Raw genomic sequence first — 23,008 nt, 5'->3', positions numbered from 1 at the left:
TGTCCGCTCGTAATAGTGTCACGTGGCGCGTGAAAACGGCATCGTCACTGGCCACCAAATTAGTGGTATTTGTGTTTGAGCAAATAAAAATGCCAGTAATTTAATTGTATATCATAGTTGTACTATTCCAAGAAGACGCCTTTGGATTAAGTTAAGCCAACCCGAGTCTTTTATCTTTTTGACCTGTTTTCTTGAATGAATTTTCATATTTACTAAAGAGTATTGCCGAATGAATGTTTACATTGAAGAGTTTGCTTAAACCAGCTGTATAAGCAGATCTACTAAGCATCTACAAAGTAAAAAGATATGTGGACTATGCAATACGAGTTATTTATACAACTGTGATCTCAAATTGGAGCAAGGGTAACCCCACAGCATCTAAAATGAAGACATGCAAAGAAAGTAACCCCTCATTTTGAGTTTGTCTTCGTTTAACCAAGGATACCTAAAGGTAATCAAATCAAATGAAAAATTTTCAACCACAGTTCTACTAATAGTAGTTCTTTACCTTTAGATTGAATCTATTGGCTAATTATATTCATATTTTTGTAATTATTATGCTTGTGAAATACACATGTGGATAATTCTCCGACAGATGTCGCGTGAAACCATCTTTTCAGTGAAAAAAAAAAAACATCACCTGGAACAATTTTAAAAATTAGAAAAGGTTATTTTTATAGTTCTAGATTAGTACTTTAATTAGAGCTAAGAATGGTTTTGGAATTTTTTTTCTTGGTTGTTTTCTGTTCTGATAATTTCAAAAATTAACAAACTCGTACGCAAAACCAAAAAATGAACGAATTTATATATTTTATCGTAAAACCGTAACAATAACAATAAGTTCATAAAATCAACCTTAGCTCTTGCTAAGAATAACCTTCATTATTTTTAAATTGTTTTAGTTTATGTTTTTTTTAACCCCACCAGAGAATTACCCATGTATTATTATGTAACTATTATTAAAATATATTTCAAAATAGTAATTCTATTCTTATTAATGGAGGTGTAGCTATCATAAATTTCACCTAATTTAATTTCGATTGCCATGAGCGATTTTTACGAACGATTTTTTGGACTCGTTTTAATTGGCTTTGCCATGTCCTTGAATTCAAAGATTTATTTCATATATACAATTACTCTTCAGTTCCATAAACCAAAATAAATATTAATTAAAATAAATGAAAAAGAGTCGAATGCGAATGAGAAGCGAAACATAATTAGGATTATACATGAATCAAATTACGAACAATTGTTGGGGAATGAACATAGAAACATCTACTGGTTATATCAATTTGATGTACATTTGTGTGCAGAGACAACCTAAAACGTGACAAATTTCGTCAAATCTGTCGCAATTGTTTGGTTGATTAGCAGTAATTGAAATTGACATTTGACAGGGGACATTGGACATTTCTTACCTGCCACGCATCTCCTCCGTTGGCCAATCCGCATTTTGTCCCCATGGCATTTCTGTAGTTCCGAGAATTAGACCAAAGCAGAAACCAAATATGCAGGAGATCAACATTCCCAAACCCAAGCACATAAATCCGACGCGCTAAAATTTAACAAAAAATAGTATTCAAGAAATGACTACAGAGTACCCTGTACCCGAAATAAGTATGAACCGCCCTGGCTAACAAAAAAAAAAAAAATACCCAGAAAACGAATATACAAACTGTATTTACATAGCATAATGGGGGCAAACAAAGTCTCCAGCAGTTATTCGCAAATAAACAGTTTGCTGAGCACTGAAAATTAAACTTGGCTTATTAAAACAGGTGGCAGTGTTTATAATTTAAATATATTTCAAAATTCAGAATTCTACATAACGATTATCAACGCATATTTATTTAATAATATCTCACTGTTAAAGTAAGTCTCATTGAGATAACTCAAGATTTTTAGAATACCATTGCAAAATGTATAAAATTATTACAATTATAAAAAGTCGTAAAGGAACACACGGAACAAAATCAAGTGTTGATTTTATACCCGCTACCCACAGGTAAGAAGAGTAACTTGGTACCCAAATGTATGTAACAGGAAAGAGGCGTCTCCGACTCCAGAAATTGTATACATATATTCTTAATCAACGTCAACAGCTGAGACGATATAGAAATGTTCGTCTGTCTATCTGTCTGTCCGTCTGTTTGTATGAACACTTAGATCTCTGAGATAGATATATAATTTTTTTGTTATTTTAGAATGTCTAGTACTCTATGGTATATTTTGTATGAATACAACATCAATATACCAAATATTTATTGTATTTATTTATTATATTAAATATAGTATTCATAGTTTAGAGAAAAGAGAGAGCTGGCTACAGTTTAGTTTTGATCATAAAATTGTACATTTTCACGATGTATACCAAATATAGGCATATTTAGTATTTTTGCGGTATATTAATTTGGTATATTTTTGGAATAATAACGCACTGTTTTGCTCTTATTAAAAATGGGAAGCCGATATCTCACAATCGAGCACACTGTAGATTTCTAACTTGTTTATATTTTCTATTTTATTGAAATATGTATATCTTGAATATTGAAGCGGATTTTATAGAATAAGGTTACAATAGATTTTTCTTTTTTTACACAAAATCACTTGGCGAAGGGGGGGCATAAAGACTGGACGAAAGGAAAAACGATTGCTTGTTGAATGCCAACTGACGGCAGTAAGCGACACTTTGTGCGATAATGTAGCATACTTTGCAGCGTATAACATAGAGAAAAATAAATGAAGGATAAGAATGAAGAAATGGTGTGTAAGAAGGGGAGGGTGTGGAATGGTGGAGTTGGCCACATCGAGTGGGTGCGTGACATGTTAACCCAAATTTGCAGCCACGCAACTCAAACTGCTTTTGGCAGCTGCACACAAAAGAAAAATGTTCTAATGTCAGCCAGATGATGTCGTTGTCTTTGTCGTCTTGGGCGCTCCCTTCTTCTCGCATCGACTTCTTTTACTTATGCTTTGACTTCTCCTCTCTTTGAAATGCACAGAACTCAAGCTCAACCCTCAATCTGAGTGAGAGAAACACAAGTTGCAGCATAAAAAGCTGACAACTGTTTAAATTCTATGCTAAAAGAAGCAACTTGCCAAGTGAAAGTGGGTACGAGTAAATGCAGTTTAAAGAGTCGAGACACTGCCACAACAATTTGCCAACTGGCATTAAAGTAAAGTGAAATTATAAGTGGCAAGTTGTGTTCTCGGTGTTTTGGTTTGTTCTCTCACTCGAAAAGGTAGTTAAGTAAACAAAAGAAGAGGGGGAGCGGGACACCAGACGTATGAGTAATGTGTAAACTACATGCATCAAGTTTAAATGGCGTGCAAATATTTTATAGCACTACAGAGTATTCCATACACACCATTTTGTGTATTTGTTTGTGCATTGCCCGCAGCTGCACAAAAAAAAACACATTTCAATAACATTTAACGACTTTTGACAGATGCTGCCATAAACATTTATGCACATAGGCAAAGCATTTAGTTTTCATTCCCGCAACTTTATGATCATTTCGTAATTTTTTGTTAGCATTTTTTTATTCATTTTTTTTAGCGCTCAGTTATCAATTTTTATGCGTTGCAAATAATTTTTTTCTGCATCAAGGATTTAAAACTATTAAATTGGTTTTCAAATTATTTACTGAACATATTTCGTTCTCTTCGCAATAGAAAAACAAATTGCGCTAAATTGATATTTAAGAATTTGTTTAATTGTTTTCTAAACATAATTTATATTTGGAGTGCATTATAAAGTGAATGACATGATTTCAGCGCGATAATAAATTATTTAATTAATGTACTTGAACTTACTTATATTTCGTACAATGTAATTATTTTCGTACTTGTCCCTTTAATACTGAGTAGTTTTATATTGTGGCATCCTACTGCGGCAAAGATTATGCCGCAACTAGAGCTACTTCACAGAGACATGTAAAACGACAAAAAATATATTCATTTCAATTAAAATTTAATTGAAGTACACGACGCAGATGGCTTACCCGCAGCCACGACACGTACTTAGGAATATATACCTACATGTATATATTTATATGTACATATACATACATGTGTCAGTGTGTGCACAGTCCGTAAAATTATGTCAGCAGACACCGAGTTGTCCCCCAGAGGGGAAGCAAACGAAATCTCACACTCATTAGAAAAAATGTTCGCCTCACATTTTTGATTTCTATCTCGTTTTTCTTCTGTCTCGCCTCATCTTTCAGACTCTCTATTTATCATCATTTATGAGTGTGTTTATCATATAAAGCGCACCTGCAAAAATTATGAATCGCGTTTTCTTTTTCATGTCGTTCTTCAACGAACAAACGGATAATTTTAGCTTAACCATAGAATTCGACTGTTGTCCTGGCTGCTTTTGACATTTATAGCTCTCACTTGACAGTCAGAGGAATAGGATGAGCAACAGGAACAGCAATGAAACAAGGATCAGGGAAGAGACAACAGGCAACAGCAATCTATAGGGCTCGAAGTACGGAGTACGGAGGAAGAGAAAGGCAAAAAGGGAGAGGCAACTTGCTGTAGTTGACGTTAAGTTTTATTTGCTTCGAGTTTTGGATAATTCCTTAAGTGCTTATTTTCTTTTAATTTAAGTAGCTTAAGTCTGTTTGCAGACGCTCTTCAAACGAGTTTTCCACCGAGGATAAAACGGCGGCCTCGTTTCATTTATTTATAGGCATCGTGCACAGAAAGTTATTTGGAAATTGAGTAAATGTTGGTGTTCAACCCTTAACATTTGAATGTTAAGAGTTTGGATTAAAAATTCTAAGAATTTACCTAGTATGGCTTAATTCCATTTATTATCAAGCTTAAGCAAGTTCAAAAGAACGGCTGGCCTAGATTCGATAAGAGTAGCATAAAGAAAATATTTTATTCACATATTTAATGTAGTAATTAATAAGTAATGTAAAGCTGTCAAAATATTACTTGAAATAAATTCTATGATAGTGTTTCCTTAATTTAGTTCACACAACGGGGTATTTCCATTACACAAATTTCGTCAATATTTAAAAAGAAAAAAGATATCGAACGAGCTGCCAATAAGCAAGCAACAAAAGCAGCAGCTCGACAGATACCACAAAAGTGTTGAAAATATGTAACAAATTCCGATGAAAATTGTCATTATGCATTTGACTTTCCACTTGTGGGATGAGTTGTTCCCACAGGCTATAGGCTGAGGGTGATGGTGATGGTGATGGTTATTTGAGTGGCTGACTGACAGAGTAATTTTCGACAAATGTTTTTTGTTATTATTATTATTATTTGCCACTGTCATTTTCGCATACATATGTATGAACATAAATCAATCTGAAGCGCTGTAAAAGTACGGCTGCCAACGGATTATTGTTGGACCTCGGACTGGATCTGCATCTGGGGTCTGCAACTGCAATTTGTCGATTCTCTAGCTATTTGTGCTTTATGCAATGTTTTTGCTGCCAATTTGTGTATTGCTGTAGAGCGAATGCTGCCACCACATCATCACAAAAGCGAGTCGAAATGGTTATGGCCAACCACAGAGAACAGTCATAGCAACAGCACCAACAACGGCAGCTGCAATGGTAACGACAGCTGCATGCACTTACCATTAGCTCTCTGTCCGAGATAATTGCGCCAAATGTAATAGACATAACAGGACCCATGAGCGGGGAAACCAGCATCGCCGCAACAATATTCGGTGCATTATTCTCGACCAAACCAAGAGCTGCCAGGGAGCTGCAAGACGACCATAGACCATAGATTGCACACACTCGCATTAGAATTTAAGAACGGAATTCGGTAAGCACGATGTGTACTCACTCGGCGGTAACAATTAGCAGCAGATAGTCAAAGGACAAGGAACCGCCAGCCCGCACACCGTCCACAACCTGTTTAACGGTCAATTTCGATTTAATTGATTCCACAAAATTGTTCCACCTGGACGCTTCCTCGGCATCATCACTATTAATAGTTAAATAAATAAACACCATTAAAACCATATCATAAAATGCAATGGCCAACCAGCAGCCATGGCCAATATCCTGTGGCCGCCACTTAGCTCAGCTGTGTTCTCGCTAATTGGTATGGAATTGTAACACGATTTCAATTCAATTCAATTGCAAAAACATTTTTACCAAGTATCGTCTGCTTAAGAAGGATTTTTAACAAGGTTTCTCAAATCTATCACAAATTTAATAAATTTACTAATAAATCTAAAAGCAGAATTTTTAAAATGTTCTGTTTTTATTTGTCGTTATCGTAGACGAACAATCTTTCCTCTTTTTTATTCTATTCAGAGAATATCTTAAGCTGACACAGAAAAAACTGTTCTTAAATCTCGAATACATTTTCCAGCAATAAATCTAGCCACTTAACTAACCTCTGTAAAGAAACCACAACCTCAATTAGGTTCCCTCTTGACTTCCCCTTTCTCTTTCTCTTGCTTACTCTGACACTTTCTCCATCTATCCCTCTTCACATCGAGACAAATCTTTCCACCACATACACATAAAACTTCTTGTCAACGTACGAAACTCATAAATTATGTGCACTAGGCAGATGCATTTAACCCTTTGATGGGGTTAATCCAACTAACTTGCTGCTTTTATATGTAAATTCAAACATTTTCACTTTTTACACCGCATGACAGAGAGAGCTGAAGTACAACAAAAAAAAACCTGTGACAATACTCGTCGTTTTTGCCAAAGCCACAATAAACTTGGTCATGTGCCAAGCACTGAAAATTGTGTGTTGGGTGCACTAGAGATGGGTGCGTGACACGATTCGATTTTTGAACATTTGTGAATAAAATTAATTTTTGATGCTTTTTAATGCTTAATTAAAAGGTAAATAAAATATTTGTATACTCAATGCTTTGCACGAAATTATGTCTATCGATAGTTTTTCTACTCAAATATCATCGCAAGAAGTGCAGACTTTATGGCAACCAAGTTTCACAGAGCCAAGCAGACCCCTTGTGGATAGAAAGACGACTCGCAGTATACGAGTAGGTGTGAAAAAAAGGTAGACCAACCCACTTGTTATATTGCCATCGGCTAGACAAACACTGAGTTCCTGTAAATGAAACTGAAACTAAAACACACGGCGACAGCGAATGAGAAAACGACTCAAACTGAATCGGAAACTGAAACTAAGAAAGCAGAGAGTTGGAAATGCGAGTGAAAGTTAATGAAATGACACACGCCTTTGAGAGCTAACCACAAAAGGAGGCGCTCAAATTAGTTTCCGACAAAAGGAGCACTCGGGTCAAAAGCCACGTGTCTGTAGCTGACAAAGGTGCTCGCATTAAAAGTAGACACTAGGCCAACACACACACTGACACTGACAATAGGATTATTCCTGCACAGACTTACCTGTAATCATCTCGCATGTTGGCGGCATCGGTGATGGCATCGTAACTAACACTGCAGGGCAGAACGCTGTAAAACAAACCAAAGGTTGCAGATGAAAGATGAAAGACTACTCTATTATTCGTATGCTCCACTCGAGTTGGCGAATGCAGATGACGAAAAGGATGCATTTGAATATGGAAATATTTTTCAGTTGCACGCCAAGTTTGTAGGACCGTGATCCACGTTTTGCTTTCTGCTTTTACTCTTCGTTGTTTTGGATTGGCAAATACGAGTATCTTGTCTTTGGGCACTAGCCGTGGCTTGTCCAGGAATGACAGCAGCTGATACTTAATCCCACGACTTGGGGCCGAAGTTGCAGATGCTTCAAAGGACTCATTGCTCACTCCTTGGTGTGTCTGGATATTTACTATGGCAAAACTTAATTGCATTCTGTGCACATTAAACAGCTTAAATATTACTTTTCTTCATCGAAACTGTCCGCCTTTTGAACTGCCACTCAGCCAAAGGTAGAGATAAAGGTAAACAGCTACTCGGCCAATCCTTTTTGACTCACCCATTTACTATTCCCCATTTACCATGTCCGACTCTCCTTTTGCATCTTCGACCCCTTGCATGTAATGTCTTTGTCTGGCCCCTAACAGCAGCTGGTCACACCTCTCCGAAGGTTGCATTTTAATGCACCAGCTTAATGCCATTAAATGATTATCGCACCTGCTCTCGTCTAGCCTGTCACCCAGCTTGCTTGCTGGCGTCTTTTGGTCATTGTCAGTTCATCTTTAATTTATTTTGTAGGGCCACTTAGTACAAGTGCGAGACCAGTTCATTGTTTCTCCTTAGCTACTTAATTTACTCCCAAGCAAACAGTTCCTGCACTTGCACTTGGCCGTAAGTGAAATTTCATTGGTACTTAATGCTGAGTAATTGCAAAAGAGATTCCTTCAACTGTGAAACTTAACATAATGCTCTTTAAGCCAGGAACAAATTATTTTTGCTACGATCTTAATAAGTATGCATTAAACGTCTGACATGAAAATGTATTCAATTTCCGCACTGCTGTAAAAAAAAACACTTAATGTCGTTAGGTTATATTTCAGTTATTATCCCCAGGAAGTTTTTACAATATTACTACATACAATAAAAATACATAGTTGGGCAACTGTCAATCTTATTTAGTCTCTCATTCCTTATAACTCTATCATTGTCAATTACACTTAGACTTGACAAAAGCTTTCAATTTTCAAATCCGGAGCTGTCCAGCTGTTGCATAGCAATGCGATATGATGCCCGCTTTCAGTTCTTGCCATTGCCGCCTACAGACAATCCAAATATAAACCAGTCTGCGTGTCTGCCAGACTACTGCTCCTCGTCTATATGGTAAAACTCTAACAGCTGCATAACTGTGGGTTCAGCTTAAGCTGAGTTCTGCCCTTCCATCGATGGCACTGCACTTTTTTTATTAAGAGCCAAGCCATCTGCAGGGGGCGGAATCGAAGAAGATGAGGTTGGTTTTTGGCCAGCTGTTGCTAGCGCTTGGTCAAAAGTGTTGCCGCCTTGTTGGTTTGCCCGGCACGTTTTCCTTTTGCCGTTTGGTGGCGCCTTTCAATGTCTCAACTTACCTGACACTGGAATTCAATTTAGTGCCAATGCCCAGCTCCGTGAGGCAGTGCAGTGTCGTCTCACAAGCATCACCGGCTTGCAGTGGGAAGACGACGTGATGAAAATATCCCTTTTTGCTTGTTGTCCAAGTAACGTGCTCAATTTCAAGCTTGACAAGTAACTCCTCAAGCACCTGGCAAATATAACAACAGAAACAAAAGTAAGACTTTAGTTATGCATCTAATTGAAGTACTGAATCGCAGCTGCACTTCACGATTCACCCCTTGCTCTTCCTTTACTTTAAGCTGTGGTTGCTTCATCAATCTTCGGAAGCGCATCTTCATCTTGGCGATTATCTAACTCGGCCAGTTGTCACCCTCATTCATCAAAATCAGCTCGACTCACGCGAGCTCTGCGATTGACCAACCGCAAGCCAAACACATTTTGGTTGCCATTTTACAATGTCAACGTGCCTCCCTCGCACTCCACCCCCACTCCTTCCTCTTCGACCTCTTTCCTAATCGCACATGCACTGAGCTAGAGTCACGTTTCGCCTGGTTAAGTGCATCTACACAACACTACACACAGCGTTCAGTGGTTGAGTACTCTTATATCCTTGTACCCCTGAATCATTCGTCCCTAGTCCACCACGGCGTACACCACATCGAAAGTCAACTTTAAGTGTTTTGGGGGGCAACTGGGCTTCGGACTGAGTTCAACTCAGAAGTTACTACTCTATGGACGCACCTTTTCAAGCGGCACCACTAAATTACGTCGGTCCAGTGGCACAGCCAACGTGGCAGCCGCTCCAGTTCCTTTATTCAGCGCACTTGACGCTGCCTCACCTGCTCCAGCTCGAGCGTCAGCTATTGCTGCTGCAGCGTTCCGTCCCTGACCGATGCCACGCCCACGACCAGGCACGCCGCCGCCCACACCGCGTCGATACTTGGGTACATTCTTGTCACGTAATTCAACTTCGAGTCGTAGTATTGCGTTGTTATTTTCCGGAAGATTGATGTTCAGATTATTATTGCCGCCACCCATCCCAGCATTCGCATGATGCCCACGACCAGGAGAGCCATGTGTAGCCGTCGTCTCAGTTACAGCATTGTTCGATGTGCCTACAAGTAAATGAAGCGGTTTTTCTCTAGAGAGTTGTTAACTTGCTTTAAAACGAATCACACGCAACAGTTGTCAATAAAAATCCCTATAATTAAAAATCAACATAATACGCTGTTTAGACTGAGCTGCATTATTGAAATTTCCATTAAGAACCTTCCGCCGCATCACTTCATTAACGGCAGTGTGCAAGGGAGGGTTGGCTAATGGAATCGCATCATTGATAATAATTATCGAAAAAAGTGCGATATTGATGGAACTCTCAAACTAACCTAAGCTAAATATGTATGTAGAAAAAATAAAAGTTAATAGACAGAAGCATAGGAAAATGTTTAAAGAAAATCGACAAGACGATCAATGTAAGCCCTTTGTACATGACAATAATCGTTGCAGAGCGAGTTGTTTATTATGATGAATAATAAATAAAATTAATATATACTTATACTTTTGGAATACCCTCATAATTTAATTGATAATTTTCGATTGATTTGTTTCTACTGCTTTCTACTTCTTGTCTGAGCTTATTTACTTTTCCCTCCTAAACAGTTGCTCGCGTGATGAAGTTTTGGTGTAAACACTATTATCGATTGTGCAGTTATATCGATTGGTATTATTTAATATTTTGATTATTATGTACACACTGAAAAGAGTTCGCTCTGAAAAAACCTCAAGTGATTCCCATTGTTAAACTGAAACTGAATTCTAAAACAAAAATCGAATTAGCAGCCTCCGAATATTTCCCAATATTCGCATTGTTTTTTTATGATATTTAATAATATAGCGAGAAATAGAACTTCATTTACAGCTCTTTAAATCATATATGTATCATACATGTATATTTTAAAAGAAAAATAAATACAGCTTTGAAGCCAGTTTTCCAATTTGTGTATTAAGCTCAATTATCCCTCATTATTCACACTCTAATGTTGGGATTAGGACAGCTAATAATATTGTTTGGCTGGCACAAGTAACACTAATTGTTTTTTGGAAGTATTAAAATTGCATATTTAGTTCATGATGAATTCAAAGCATTTTAAATATGCGAATTGTTTCGTCGCATCTTTAGTCAAACAGTTTAATTTAAATGCCTATTTATTTAATACCGTAGTTTTAGTCGATTTATTTTCTAATTAGCGAGAAATTCGCGTGGAATTTTTTTCGAGCACTTAATAAATATTTGCATTATGTACAAGCGACTAAAAGCAGCTGAAATGTTTTAATTTATTTGGCTTATTTAAACAACATTTGACCACTAAGCGCCTCTAGCAGCAAATGGCACTAATTAAATTGATGGCTTTAAGTAAGCAAAGAGCAATTGTTTAATATAAATCTTTTTTAACAATTCATACACATACTGTGCATAAAGTATAAAAAACGAAATGCATTATATATTCTCTGTAATTAAATGAGCTTTGCAGAGGGTCAATGCCTCCTCCACTTGTGCTAAATAAATAAATTGGCAGGCAAAAATCAAATCAAAGCCTACATAAAAACCACACAAAGGATCACAATTTATTATACTAACGCATGCAAGGAGAGGCAGAGAAAGATACAGACATAGAGAGAAAGAGAGCAAAAGGAAAACAGACAGACATCGAAATGTTATATAAATCCCCGCACATTGACAAATGCCAAAATAAAGCTTAAATGTGCTTAGTTTCAGTGCAGGACGGCAAATTTTCCTATTAGTAGCCAAGTCTTTGTTACCCATAGTTATGTTTTGGCCAAGTCAAGTCCCCAAGTTGGCGTATTGCCCGCCCATCCCCTCATCTCTTCTCCTGCCACTCTTTCCGTCTTAGCAGCCACTTGAGGAGGACTTCGAGAAACGCTTTGGCATGGCATTGAGCCCTGTGATTTATGTCTGGCACCTCGACCGGCTCTTCAATGACTTGACACAAGAATACGAAGTATATGTGCATGTCAAGTTGTTCTTTTTGGCCAAATTTTCAGCCTGGCAACGCATGTTCATTGCTCACTTTTACATTCCTAAAAGAAAGTCATTTATTTTACTTTTTGACTTTGACTTTGACCCAACTTTGTTCACGCCCAGCGGCGGAGCAGAACCTCTCCTTGCAACTCTACCCCTGCTGTGTATATGTTTTCTACCTACTCGATCTCTTCAGCTGGCTGGCTACTCATCAACAGTGCCATTGTCATTATCAGCTTTTGGAGCCACTGTCATGGCGACAAACAAAATTAATGATGACGCCCATTGACAGCGCTTGCCTTCGCCTTGTTTTACTTTGCCTATGTATGTATGCAAGTATTTAAATAAATATTTGATTAATAATAGCAATAGCACAGCTTCACACACGCACACGCACACACACACTCTCCTCACTCAGTCAAACCTGATAAGTCGACACATTTTATTTATTTTTCTTATGCTGGAATGCGTTTCATAAATTATCGCTTTTGATAGGTTTTTATTATGGACATTTTTGTCTTTGATTATGATAAATTAATAGCCTTGCTTAATGACAGTTGATTGTTGCTTGCAGTTTTTGTGCCGAAAATAAATGTATTTTCGTACATTCTTTATGGGTTCTTAATTGTTGTGGCATTTGAAGTCATGTTTATTAATTTAATTCGCACTGATGCACACTTTTGATGCTAAACAAAATATTTGCAAAATTTATACAAATGCTTTAGAAAAAGAAGTTCTAAATTTAAATCATTCAGACATAAATCTTAATTACGTTATTATGAATTAGCGGACTTATAATGTGCCGATATCCTTGTTATATATTAGTTGCTTGTTTATCTCCAAATTTGTACCTAACTCCCATTATTGCAACGGAACAAATTGAAAGTCGTGCAGCTTCACTTTACCGAATAAACACAAATTAAGTTGATGTGCTTATGTAGAAGAACCAACAAATTTGATTAAGTTTTAACCGGGCCAAAAGACTTCTTCGTTGCGCTGTGGCGTCTAAACTTTGACACATTCCCCTTCGCTGAGAAGAGGCATGTTTACACATGCTGCTTGCGAGTAAATAGACATGCCACAACCCCGTACTGCATTCATGCCACATGCTGTACGAGTAACACTTAACCCAACTCGCAGGCTTGTTAATTAAAATTTAATATTCAATTTTTAGACACAGCAAAAAGTAAACGTACAAGCCTCTTTAAACGAATTCTTTTACAGACCCACACACACAGACAGACTCTCTGTTTGTGGTGAACGAAATTCGTAGCATGCTTTTAGGCGCAGCAAACAGTTTTACACTTTTACGATGTCATAAAATAATTAATAACGCCACTAAACAACATAATTATGCGCCTAAGCACCGCATGTAGACTTGCAAAAGTATGTAGCATGCCACAATGTGATGCAACATGTACAAATTTTGTAACTTTCTATTTAATTAGCGCACAGCGCGTTATTCAATTTCCTTCCCCCTTCATTCTACTTACCGTAGATCAACTCTCGTTCAAAATTTGCAGTGGGCACAACGATTAGAAACACAACTCCCGGCATTTTGTCGCAATAGACTAAGGCGTTAAGGCGGAGTCCAAGATTGAGGCGAAGATAATTCACACTTAAGTTAGTCCTTGAAAGTGGCGAAGCAACAACGAAACGCTATGAATTACAAAAAGACAGAAAATTTACCATTTTAGTTAACAAATTGTTTGCTTTGACTTTGCCCTCTCAGGGAAGGGGCTTTAAGTACAATATCTGATGCCCGAAACATACATATATGTTACATACATATTATATATTAAAGGAATACTGCTTTTCTTGGACGCACAAAAAATAAACCAATCAAATTTTCAGTCCGAAAAGTTGTCAACACTTTCGCTTGAGGTGTCACTGAACCAGTCAGGTTCGTTTATCGAATCTTAAAAAAGCTGAATGAATTTTATAACCTTCTTTTACTTTACTTTAAAGTATTAATTTTAGAATATTTTCAATGGGAGCGCTAGGAACTTTTATAAACATTTGTGTTGTTTAATTTTATGGCATGAGAAAGCTTGACTAATCGCAGTGCTCTAAGCAAGTAACACTAAATAAGTTGGTTGTCATGTTATTTTTGACATAAACTTGAGAAAGCTAGCGTAACTGATTTACCCTCGACAAAAGTAAACTTAATTTCGCAATTAAAACTCATTAGTTGTGAAGTTTCTCTGACCAGGTAACGGTAAATTCTTGACTGTTTTTGGCAATAGCAAAGGAAAGTTTACTTCAAATTTCTTAGGATTCGCTTTGTACTCATTTGAGTATATTATGTTTCAAACGTTTCTCCTCCATAATGTCTTGTTGCAAAAGCAACTTTAGAATTATGTTGCATTCTTTTAAGGTACGCAGAAATGGGAAATATCTCAATTTAAGAAACCGCCGCGGCGTTTCAAATAAATATGCATTTTATGTTTTCCTCATTTCACTTTTGCTTTAATTATTTTACTTGGCATATCTCCATGGGCAATTTTCTTTTATCAGTATAAAATGGAAATGTTTTGCGGACTGTGAAAATATTCTGAAGCTCTGTTTAAACGGCAACGTCCTGCCAACAGATTTCCCCGGCAACACACGGAAAGCGATGCCTTCAAGATTTTCCACGTTCTCACACTCGAATGTTGAAATTAAAATGCCATTAGCACAGCGTTGAGATAAAAATGATGTGGCTAACAGAGAGGCAGACAGGCAAAAAGCCAATGCTCACAATGTGCCTCTATCACTGTGGTTCAAGATGTTAACTCCTTGTCAGTTCAACGAGTGTGTGGTAATACTCGCAAAAAAAAAAATGAGTAACTCCGATTTCCTAATGCGCCTATCTATGAAGGTTATGTTATTATGAGGCTATAGTCATACTAATTACATACTATCAGATAAATGACTTTAAGAATTGCAATTTTAATTTAGCATTTTACGGAAATGTAAAAGAAATCTTGCAAAATAATTTTAACATTAATAAAACTATTTTTTGAGTATATTGTCATTTAAATTTGAGTATATCGTAGGACGCATTTGTAAAACTTAGCAGCCGCCATAAACAAAACTTCTGAATAAACAATCTGCTGCACTTTAACTGAAAACACTTTGCCCAACAACCATAAAGAAACATGCTGGCAGGAATCAGGCTAGCATCAGGAACCAGGAACTGAACTCTATGTTGCACCGCCTGGCAAACTCTTCTGCACTACCAACGCCACTTTTTAGAGCGTTGACTGTTGCACATTTTTTCTCTCCGCACTCGCAAGTTTTTCACTTGAGAAATATTTATTAAAAAACAAAAGCGAGTGCGCACAGTGTGGCAACAAAAATTGTTCCCTTTTATTAACCGAAAATATTTATTTTCTTACTCTCTGCCGTCGCTGTTTGTATTGTGGTCGGAACTTTGTGCTTCTTTTTCATTATACCCTTTATTTCTGCAAAATGGAAAGACACACTAATTCGTCATAGTGAAGCAAAAGTTCAGAGATGCTCATTTCCCAAAAGTTTTTCTTATTAGCGACACCAGAGTAGCATTGAGTCGTTCATTTTCGTGGCAGCCTGGTTTTACTCATTTTTCTTCATTCTATGTTGCACTTTTTTGATTAATTCCGTAACTATATATTTACATAAGTTGAGCGAAGTTTGGCCACGTTGACGACATTGACGGCCACTTGTGAAATGGAAAACGGCAAACGGGAAAAAGGCAAATATGAGATGGAGATGGAGAGAAGTGAGGAAGGGAAAGTGGATACCCGGAACCATTCTGAGCTTTACTTTACACTTTTGTGACGCACGTTCCATTGTTGATTTTGCGCGCCCCCGACAATGCAGACCGGTGCTAATTTTTTCGAATACCTCCTTCCACAGTATGGCGACGTTGCGCTTTAATTAGAGCAATGAAATTACATTACTTTTCCACTAGTAATTACAAAATATATAGCTGCATACTTATATGCACTTGTACATAAGCTAAAAGGCCAATGGAAACTGCAATTGAAGTGCCTCATGGCTGCTCAGGCAACACGTCCTGAAGGCGTGAAAAAAAATATTGTAATAATTACCAATAAGCGGCTGATTGCCGCCACGTCTTTTACAGTTTCTCCCTTCCAATTCCTTTTTCTTGCTATACTTCTCTCTCCCCCTCTCGCTCTTCACAAACTAGCTACTTCAAGGCTAGTTCAAAAGAGGCGAGAAAAAGAAATTTTCTTTTCCGCTGTCAACTCTGATTTTATACTACAAACTTCAGAATCTGGCAATATCCTGTACTCCCAGCCATCTTAAAGGGCAAACAAAACGTTTAAATTTCATTAATATTAATCTTTTAAAAAATATTATTATTTCAAATAGTTTGTTTACTTTTCTTTCAAATCATGATTTTAATACATTGTATGTAAAAATATGCTTGCATTTTACGAGGTATAATTTGTTCGAGCTCTCTCAGTGATTAATATTTATTGCTTGTTTTTTTTTTTTTTTGACAGCTGCTACATTATATAAATGTTTCGATAATTAAAATCAGTAATTGGTTCGCTTTGATAAAGAAATTTTTAGATTTTTAATTAATATCAAACTTATATTTCGATCTTGAATAAACAGAAAATGTATTTTAAATTCTGAAAATCAGCAAAGTTCTATACAAATAGGAACATTTCTTTAAATCTTGAATCATTGCATTGAAGATTACATTTTATAACTGTGCTGCGTTCTAATCAACCTTTCGTCTTTGTTACTTTGGTTACTTTGGTTTGAGCTGGTTCGTTGTGCACAGCTTAGTCTAGCGGACTTGAATATCCACTGTATCTTTTGCCACTTCTTTTGGATTTGCCCTTTGAATCAACATTTTTCTTCATTTTGAAGCCGTTTTCAGTTTCCTCTATTCCGTTTTTCTCCTTAAATTATTTCACATTTTTTTCCGGGAACATGCCTCAAATTGCATTTTAGTTAGCTTTTATTTTTGGTATCTTTTCGTTTTCTAGTCCGCTTTGTGCTACTCTAGTGGCAAATGAAGCGTTGCCGTATTAGCCAAAAGTTGTCAAGCTAACGGTACTTCTAATGACGTCCATCGACTTAAAGTGTACCAAATTGTTAGCCTTAGAATGTTGGTGACTCGAAGCACATGCTTATAAAAATATTTCGAGTATTTTTTACTTTTTTGCCATTTTTGTTTTTTAAGATTGTGGTCGTTTTTGCGCAGCCTAAAATGTCATTGACTTCAAAAAGCTGGTCTATGAAAAAAGAAATAGCTCAATAATATTAATATTTAAGCAAATGGTCGCATTTGCTGTTATAGCTTGTGGCGAACTAACAGTGCAAAAGTTTTCAGAGAAGTTTTTGGCCTCAGTCAACTGCATAGCCAGAGCAACGACCCTCGCATTGGGACCAAGTCAACTGTACGAGCAAAGGACTTTAACATAATGCATAATCATTTAAATAAGGATAAGCTAGACACACTGCATAGTCTACACTATTCGCTACCCAATTCCTGTTCCCAGATTATGAGCCACAGAGCTGCACACAAGGGAAAAATAATAACAATAAGAAAATATAGAAAAGTTTCGTTAGGCAAAAGCCAAATTGCATTTCATAACCAATTTCAGCGGGCAAAGAAAAAAACTTGCAACTTTAAGTTTTTTACAGATAACAAAAGTGCAAGGGGAAATCCAACGAACAGCACTTTAAGTGCACCCAAGTGAACGATAGTGTCCACTGTGGTGTTCACCCGCTTTAATATATTATGGGATGACATCTTTTTACCTTTCACAACTGCAGCGTATTGTTATGGGAGTTGTACTGTGCTTAATCTTGCCACTCATGCTGGGAAGAACATTTTTTTATTTTTTGTTGCTTTCGAAAAAATAATAAACACTGTCATGAGTGAACAATCAAATTTGGAAAATAAATCAATACGTGAATTTACAAGCTGCCTTTTTTTTTTTAATGTTTTGCAGTTGACAAGAGTTTTGCGCAACTTTAATATTACGAAAATAAGCGATCTTGAATTGATTTCAAATACCACCGATCGATTGGACATAACCTTTCATTTCTTTGGCGTCAAAGGTGATTCACAACGCATTCGAGAGGTCATTACTCGCATGGTGGAACGTGGACGCATTGGAAACTTTACACTTGTCGCCAACTTTCATCATTTTGATGAGAATCCACCGCTGAACATGATGGTGAGTGTTGCGAATGAATAAAATTAAAATATGGTTCAAAATTTTCTTTTTTTAAATAATCAAATACAATCTCGAAAGCTGTAAATTTAAATCAAAATATAGAATAGGTTGTTTTGATACACAGCGTATGTGATTTTATGGCAGTTACTTGAAAACAATAGATGCAAACAGAGTCAACAAGTAAGAAAGCGACAGTTGACTGTAAGATACACGCTACCCATTTTGAATAAAAACAGTATATTGAAATATTTTTCCGAACATATACTAAAATAATATTCCACAAAAATACTAAAAATAGCAAATTTTATATTCGGTATATACTAAAGTGTACAATACTAGATTGTCAGCCAAAACAACTAAGACCCCTAGAAAGTAGGCGTTTTCCCTATACAAAAGAATTTCTTTAATAAATTCGACAATTTTTATCTAACCGCAATCAAATTTTCAGGAATCGCAAAGACTATTGTATATATATATTATATAAAATTCCCGATTCTAGCTTTAAGATTACGCTTGTTATGTGATTTTCTATTTGCGGGGACGAAAGTAGGCGTGGCAAAAATTTAAAACAAAATTTATCTGAGATCTAATGTTTCATACGGACAGACGGACATGACTAGATCACCTCGGCTGTTAACGCTGATCAAGAATATATACTGTACGTACATTTATTTCCTGCCGGAACAAAGTTATTATACTCTTCTACCCTATGGGTAGCGGGTATAAAAATAGCACATTATGTTCATTACTTTTTGCGCTATTATTCTTTATACTTTATTTCACTCTTTTTCGTTTTGCCATTCTACTACGAAAACTTTAAGGGGTTTCGTTTAATTTTGGACAGGAGTGTAGCTATAACATGTTATGTTTGGAACCTAACCATCTAAATAAGAAGCAAAAGAAATTTAATTTAAACAAGAATTTTTTAGTACTTCATATCTGTTGAATGGCATAGCCAATAAAAAAACATATTAAGCAAAAATGTAAACCATTCAATCATCTTTTCAATTCACATCTGTCAATTAATTGAACTTTTCAACAATTTCAATGACACATTGAAATTTGACACTTTTAAAGAGGAATATGCATGAATGTAAAGAAATATGTGCTAGGACTTTTCACCAATCAATCAAGTGAACCACTTCATCATAGATACACGAATGTATAGTAGGTGCTATCGGATGTTTTTTTTAAATAATAAATTATTATATGCATACACTACTCGAACATTGCATAATATAGATGACTCTGCTTTTATTTCCGTTATAAATAAAACATTAAATTATTTACTGTTGCGGCACTTGTGTCACTCGGCAGACAATATAAACATATGTACACAACAACAATGGGGGTAAATAAACGTAGTGAATATATACATATAAATATATAAATCGTGTGGCACTTGCCACTTGCCAATTGGCACTTGCGACTGGTGACTGGCAACATCTATCGAAAATAATTATTTATTAATTGTGCAAGCAGATGAACAATTGGCCTCATCAGGAGGCCATCGGGCCTCAAACGCCACCAGCAATTAAGTTGCATTAACATAACTGTCAAGCCGGAAACCTCAGAGCCCACGCCCCCACCCCTTTTGACAGGGGTCAAGGGAGCGAAACCCTCAAAAAGCCCCAATTGGATGCCTTACCTCTTCCCTCAACCGTGTCCCTCTTGTACGTCTAATTAGTGAATATATTGTGAACTGAAACTGCGTGTGGTTTGCTTTCATTGCAGGACCTGAGCGTCAATCAACCACAAGCAGCTGTGCGCGAGGACAGCGAATTTATCATATCCTGCACAGCCCAAGGCTCATCGCGAATGCAGTTCCAATGGTTCAAAGACGGGGCACCCGTGAACGCCACCAAGGCAACGAGGTAAGTGCAACATGGCGTTAAACAGCTGCCTATCACTGTGGACCATTCAAATGGAAAACTATAAAAACAAGTACTTGCCAACTTTAAATTGTACACTTAAGAGTTGATCGCTTAGAATATACCGTGTGAAAGTTAAGTATTTGTAGTTTTACAATATATTGTTGAAAATATGACTGATTTAAAAATCATCTCCCGATGTTATCTGCAAACACAAGACATTCAAAGAAGTTGCTTGGTTTCCGTACGTTTACTGAATATTCAGATAACCAGAGTTATTCATATTCCTTATAAAACAAGTGATAGTATAGAATATAATAAAGCTACAAAGTATTGCCTACTACTTATATTACATAAACAGGACAAAAGGATTATAACTCTTCTTTATCCAAATAGGACACCATTAAGTAAATAATATATTATACTTCATATATTGAGGAAGTCAATCATTATTAGAATGATACATAACCACAATAACCACAGTAGATATCTTAAAGTCAGCTGCGCTTTGAAACATAATGAATCTTTGATTTTACAGGGTATTTTCACAGACCTTTAGTTAACTTTTTAAAGTAAGAAACATGGAAAAAGGCAAAACCCAAAAGGAAATTGTAACGCCAATGTGACAGCTTCACGAGAGGACGACTTGAATGTGTATTTTCGAGTGAGAGCGATGCGAATCGAGGGGGATTTTGCAGCACAAGTGTTCAATTTGACTTTATGACTTTTACACATCAATAAACATGACATAAAAAGCCTTGGCAAAATAAAAATGAAACGGCCAAAAAGGATAAATAAGTCAAGGCAAAGATAAAGATTTGTCAGACGCCGACGCATCATCCCCATCCTCTATTGGAGAAAACAGAGCCAAGACTTGGTCCAGCCTAACCGCAGTCAGCCAAGGCGAATGATTGATCATAAACCCTAGAATGGGCCAGAAGCGGGAACACATCTGTGTGGCATTCACTACTCTCACATACGACGTGTATTCATTCAACCTTTGAACATGTGCGTCTTCTTTCTCATCCTTTTCTCGCTCTCTCTTTCTCTCTCTCGTTTTCTTGCTCTCTTACTGTTCATCTGCTTTGTGGCATATTACATAAAAAGCATATGGCCGTAACTAACGAGGGGTTGTTACTTGGACGACTGCTCCGACTGCTGTTGGGTCTGCCGACTGGGGTTTCTAGGGGTTTAGCTTTAGCCACAACTAACGGGCCATGTAGCCTTGACAATTTGCCCCTCAAAGCATGATGCTTAAATTTGTTGCACAATAAGAACCCGGGCGCATAAGCATAAGCAAGGGTGCAAATGCCTCATCAGGCGGCATAACAAATGAATTCAAGCATGGTGTGAGATGTGGCGCGAGTTCCTAGAACTCTTTCCTCCATTTTCGCTTTTCGCAGAAACTCATATTAAATTAAATTTATATTAACAAGAGGCACTCTAATTTTTTCTTCGTTATTCATAATTTCGTATACTATACCATATAGCACATTCATTGCAGCGATCTTAACTGTCTAGTAATGAAAAAATGCATTGTGTCTTATTCATTACCTTGCTATTAAGATTAATTTCTTCCGACGTTTTAACTTAAAGAATCCCAAACCAACCTTAAAGAATGACTCTATCCCCAATATAACAAAGTGATGAGTATGACTGCCTCAACATCCGTTATTACACGTGTTTGGGTTTCTCATCATCCCATTTCTCGTCAGCACAGGAATGCGACGATGTGTAAATAATTGTGGCTGTAGGAAAGCCACAAACACATGTTTCCCCCCAACGGATGCAGCAAAATATGAGTAAATATTTTAACTAGAGTGAAGTGAAGTCATTCATTTGGACATTTACTAACTTCGCATTACACAAACGACTAAACATTGGGTCCTGTCCGACAGTCTTAGCCAAGCTCCTCTACATTCGTTAGTTGGCCTCAGCTGACTTGACTTTTGCGTACTAAAATAACCGGAAATAAGTAAATTTGTAATGCTTGATTTCACCCGCCTGAAAGGAAGGAGAGGGCTAGATTCAATGGATGATTTATCATCACATATTTTGCATACCTGCTTAATAGCCTCACAGTGCTAGCTTTAAGCTGATCTAGTAGTCCTTTAACTTGCACAATTTTGACCCAGTTAACTTCTGTTCAGTGCCACAGCTTCAGCTGTGTAATTAATGCAATTACTCTCCAATCACGTCGCGACGCCTCTCTCGTAACCATCGCGAAGGCCAACTATGGTAAGCGAGGGCCAACACTTTGATTAGCATCCAAACCTTCTCGCATTCTCCCATACATTTCCATCTTACCTCCCACCCCTTACTGTGTCACCCTGCTGACTGCCCATATACGAGTATGTAAAGCACGACCATTAATTCCACCCACTCCCCAATGTGAGACAACTGGGGCTGTCGCTCTCATTAAGTGTTAGAAAGCTGTTTATGTTCCAATTAAGTTCAGTGTAGCCAAGGGCATTTAACAAATATTATTCGATTCTGGTGTAATGTATATATTTATGGCACTCGAATTACCGACCTCCGGGGTAATCCTATATGCATGAAATTCAATTAAGGGCTTTCGTGTATTAACCCTAAGTAATCTGGGCAAGGAGTATGTTTTTATATAGATAAGAACTTGGGCGAGCAACGGTTGTACACTAATAGTTTAATGCCGTTACATTTCACGTTACAACTCACGTTAGTAGTGTATCGATTGTAGTAGATCTTTTTAAGTTCACTTTAATTAAAGAGTTCCATCATAAATATTTGGTATACCGGTAATTCACATTTCACTTTAAAAGAATTTTTTTTACTTTTGACCAGAGAAATTTAATTTGATCTGTTTGGCGAGCGGAAGCCGACTGATAACGTCTTTGGAAACCTTTTCAACTCGTTAGGTTTCACAAAGCTATTTGCCATGTTATATTTTCATAGATA

General features: G+C 36.9%; 2 protein-coding genes across 6 annotated transcripts in view; one reads left to right on the top strand and one right to left on the bottom strand.

Moving 5' to 3' along the window:
• Positions 1-22,922, bottom strand: part of LOC132783611 (uncharacterized) — a 36,451-nt gene extending 13,529 nt beyond the window's left edge. The window contains exons 1-8 of one of the 2 annotated variants that reach the window (XM_060788884.1): positions 22,769-22,922; positions 13,509-13,674; positions 9,717-10,090; positions 8,990-9,162; positions 7,374-7,439; positions 5,821-5,961; positions 5,607-5,736; positions 1,419-1,555 (exon numbers count right to left, since the gene is read on the bottom strand). In XM_060788884.1, coding sequence (XP_060644867.1) covers positions 1,419-1,555; positions 5,607-5,736; positions 5,821-5,961; positions 7,374-7,439; positions 8,990-9,162; positions 9,717-10,090; positions 13,509-13,572 — 1,085 coding nt within the window. In that variant the 5' untranslated portion in view covers positions 13,573-13,674; positions 22,769-22,922. The remainder of the gene's footprint in view (positions 1-1,418; positions 1,556-5,606; positions 5,737-5,820; positions 5,962-7,373; positions 7,440-8,989; positions 9,163-9,716; positions 10,091-13,508; positions 13,675-22,768) is intronic. The other variant, XM_060788885.1, reaches the window with a different exon arrangement.
• LOC132783610 (uncharacterized) overlaps positions 1-23,008 on the top strand; it is a 177,997-nt gene that overhangs the window by 114,322 nt on the left and 40,667 nt on the right. For all 4 annotated transcript variants that reach the window (XM_060788880.1, XM_060788881.1, XM_060788882.1 and 1 more), the window contains 2 exons: positions 17,976-18,203; positions 19,938-20,077. In XM_060788880.1, the coding sequence (XP_060644863.1) occupies positions 17,976-18,203; positions 19,938-20,077 (368 nt within the window). The remainder of the gene's footprint in view (positions 1-17,975; positions 18,204-19,937; positions 20,078-23,008) is intronic.

This window comes from Drosophila nasuta, chromosome 2L, assembly GCF_023558535.2.
Source record: "Drosophila nasuta strain 15112-1781.00 chromosome 2L, ASM2355853v1, whole genome shotgun sequence".
NCBI classification, from domain to species: Eukaryota; Metazoa; Arthropoda; class Insecta; order Diptera; family Drosophilidae; genus Drosophila; species Drosophila nasuta.
Note: the sequence above shows the minus strand (reverse complement) of the source record. Positions and strands in the feature narration are given on the sequence as shown.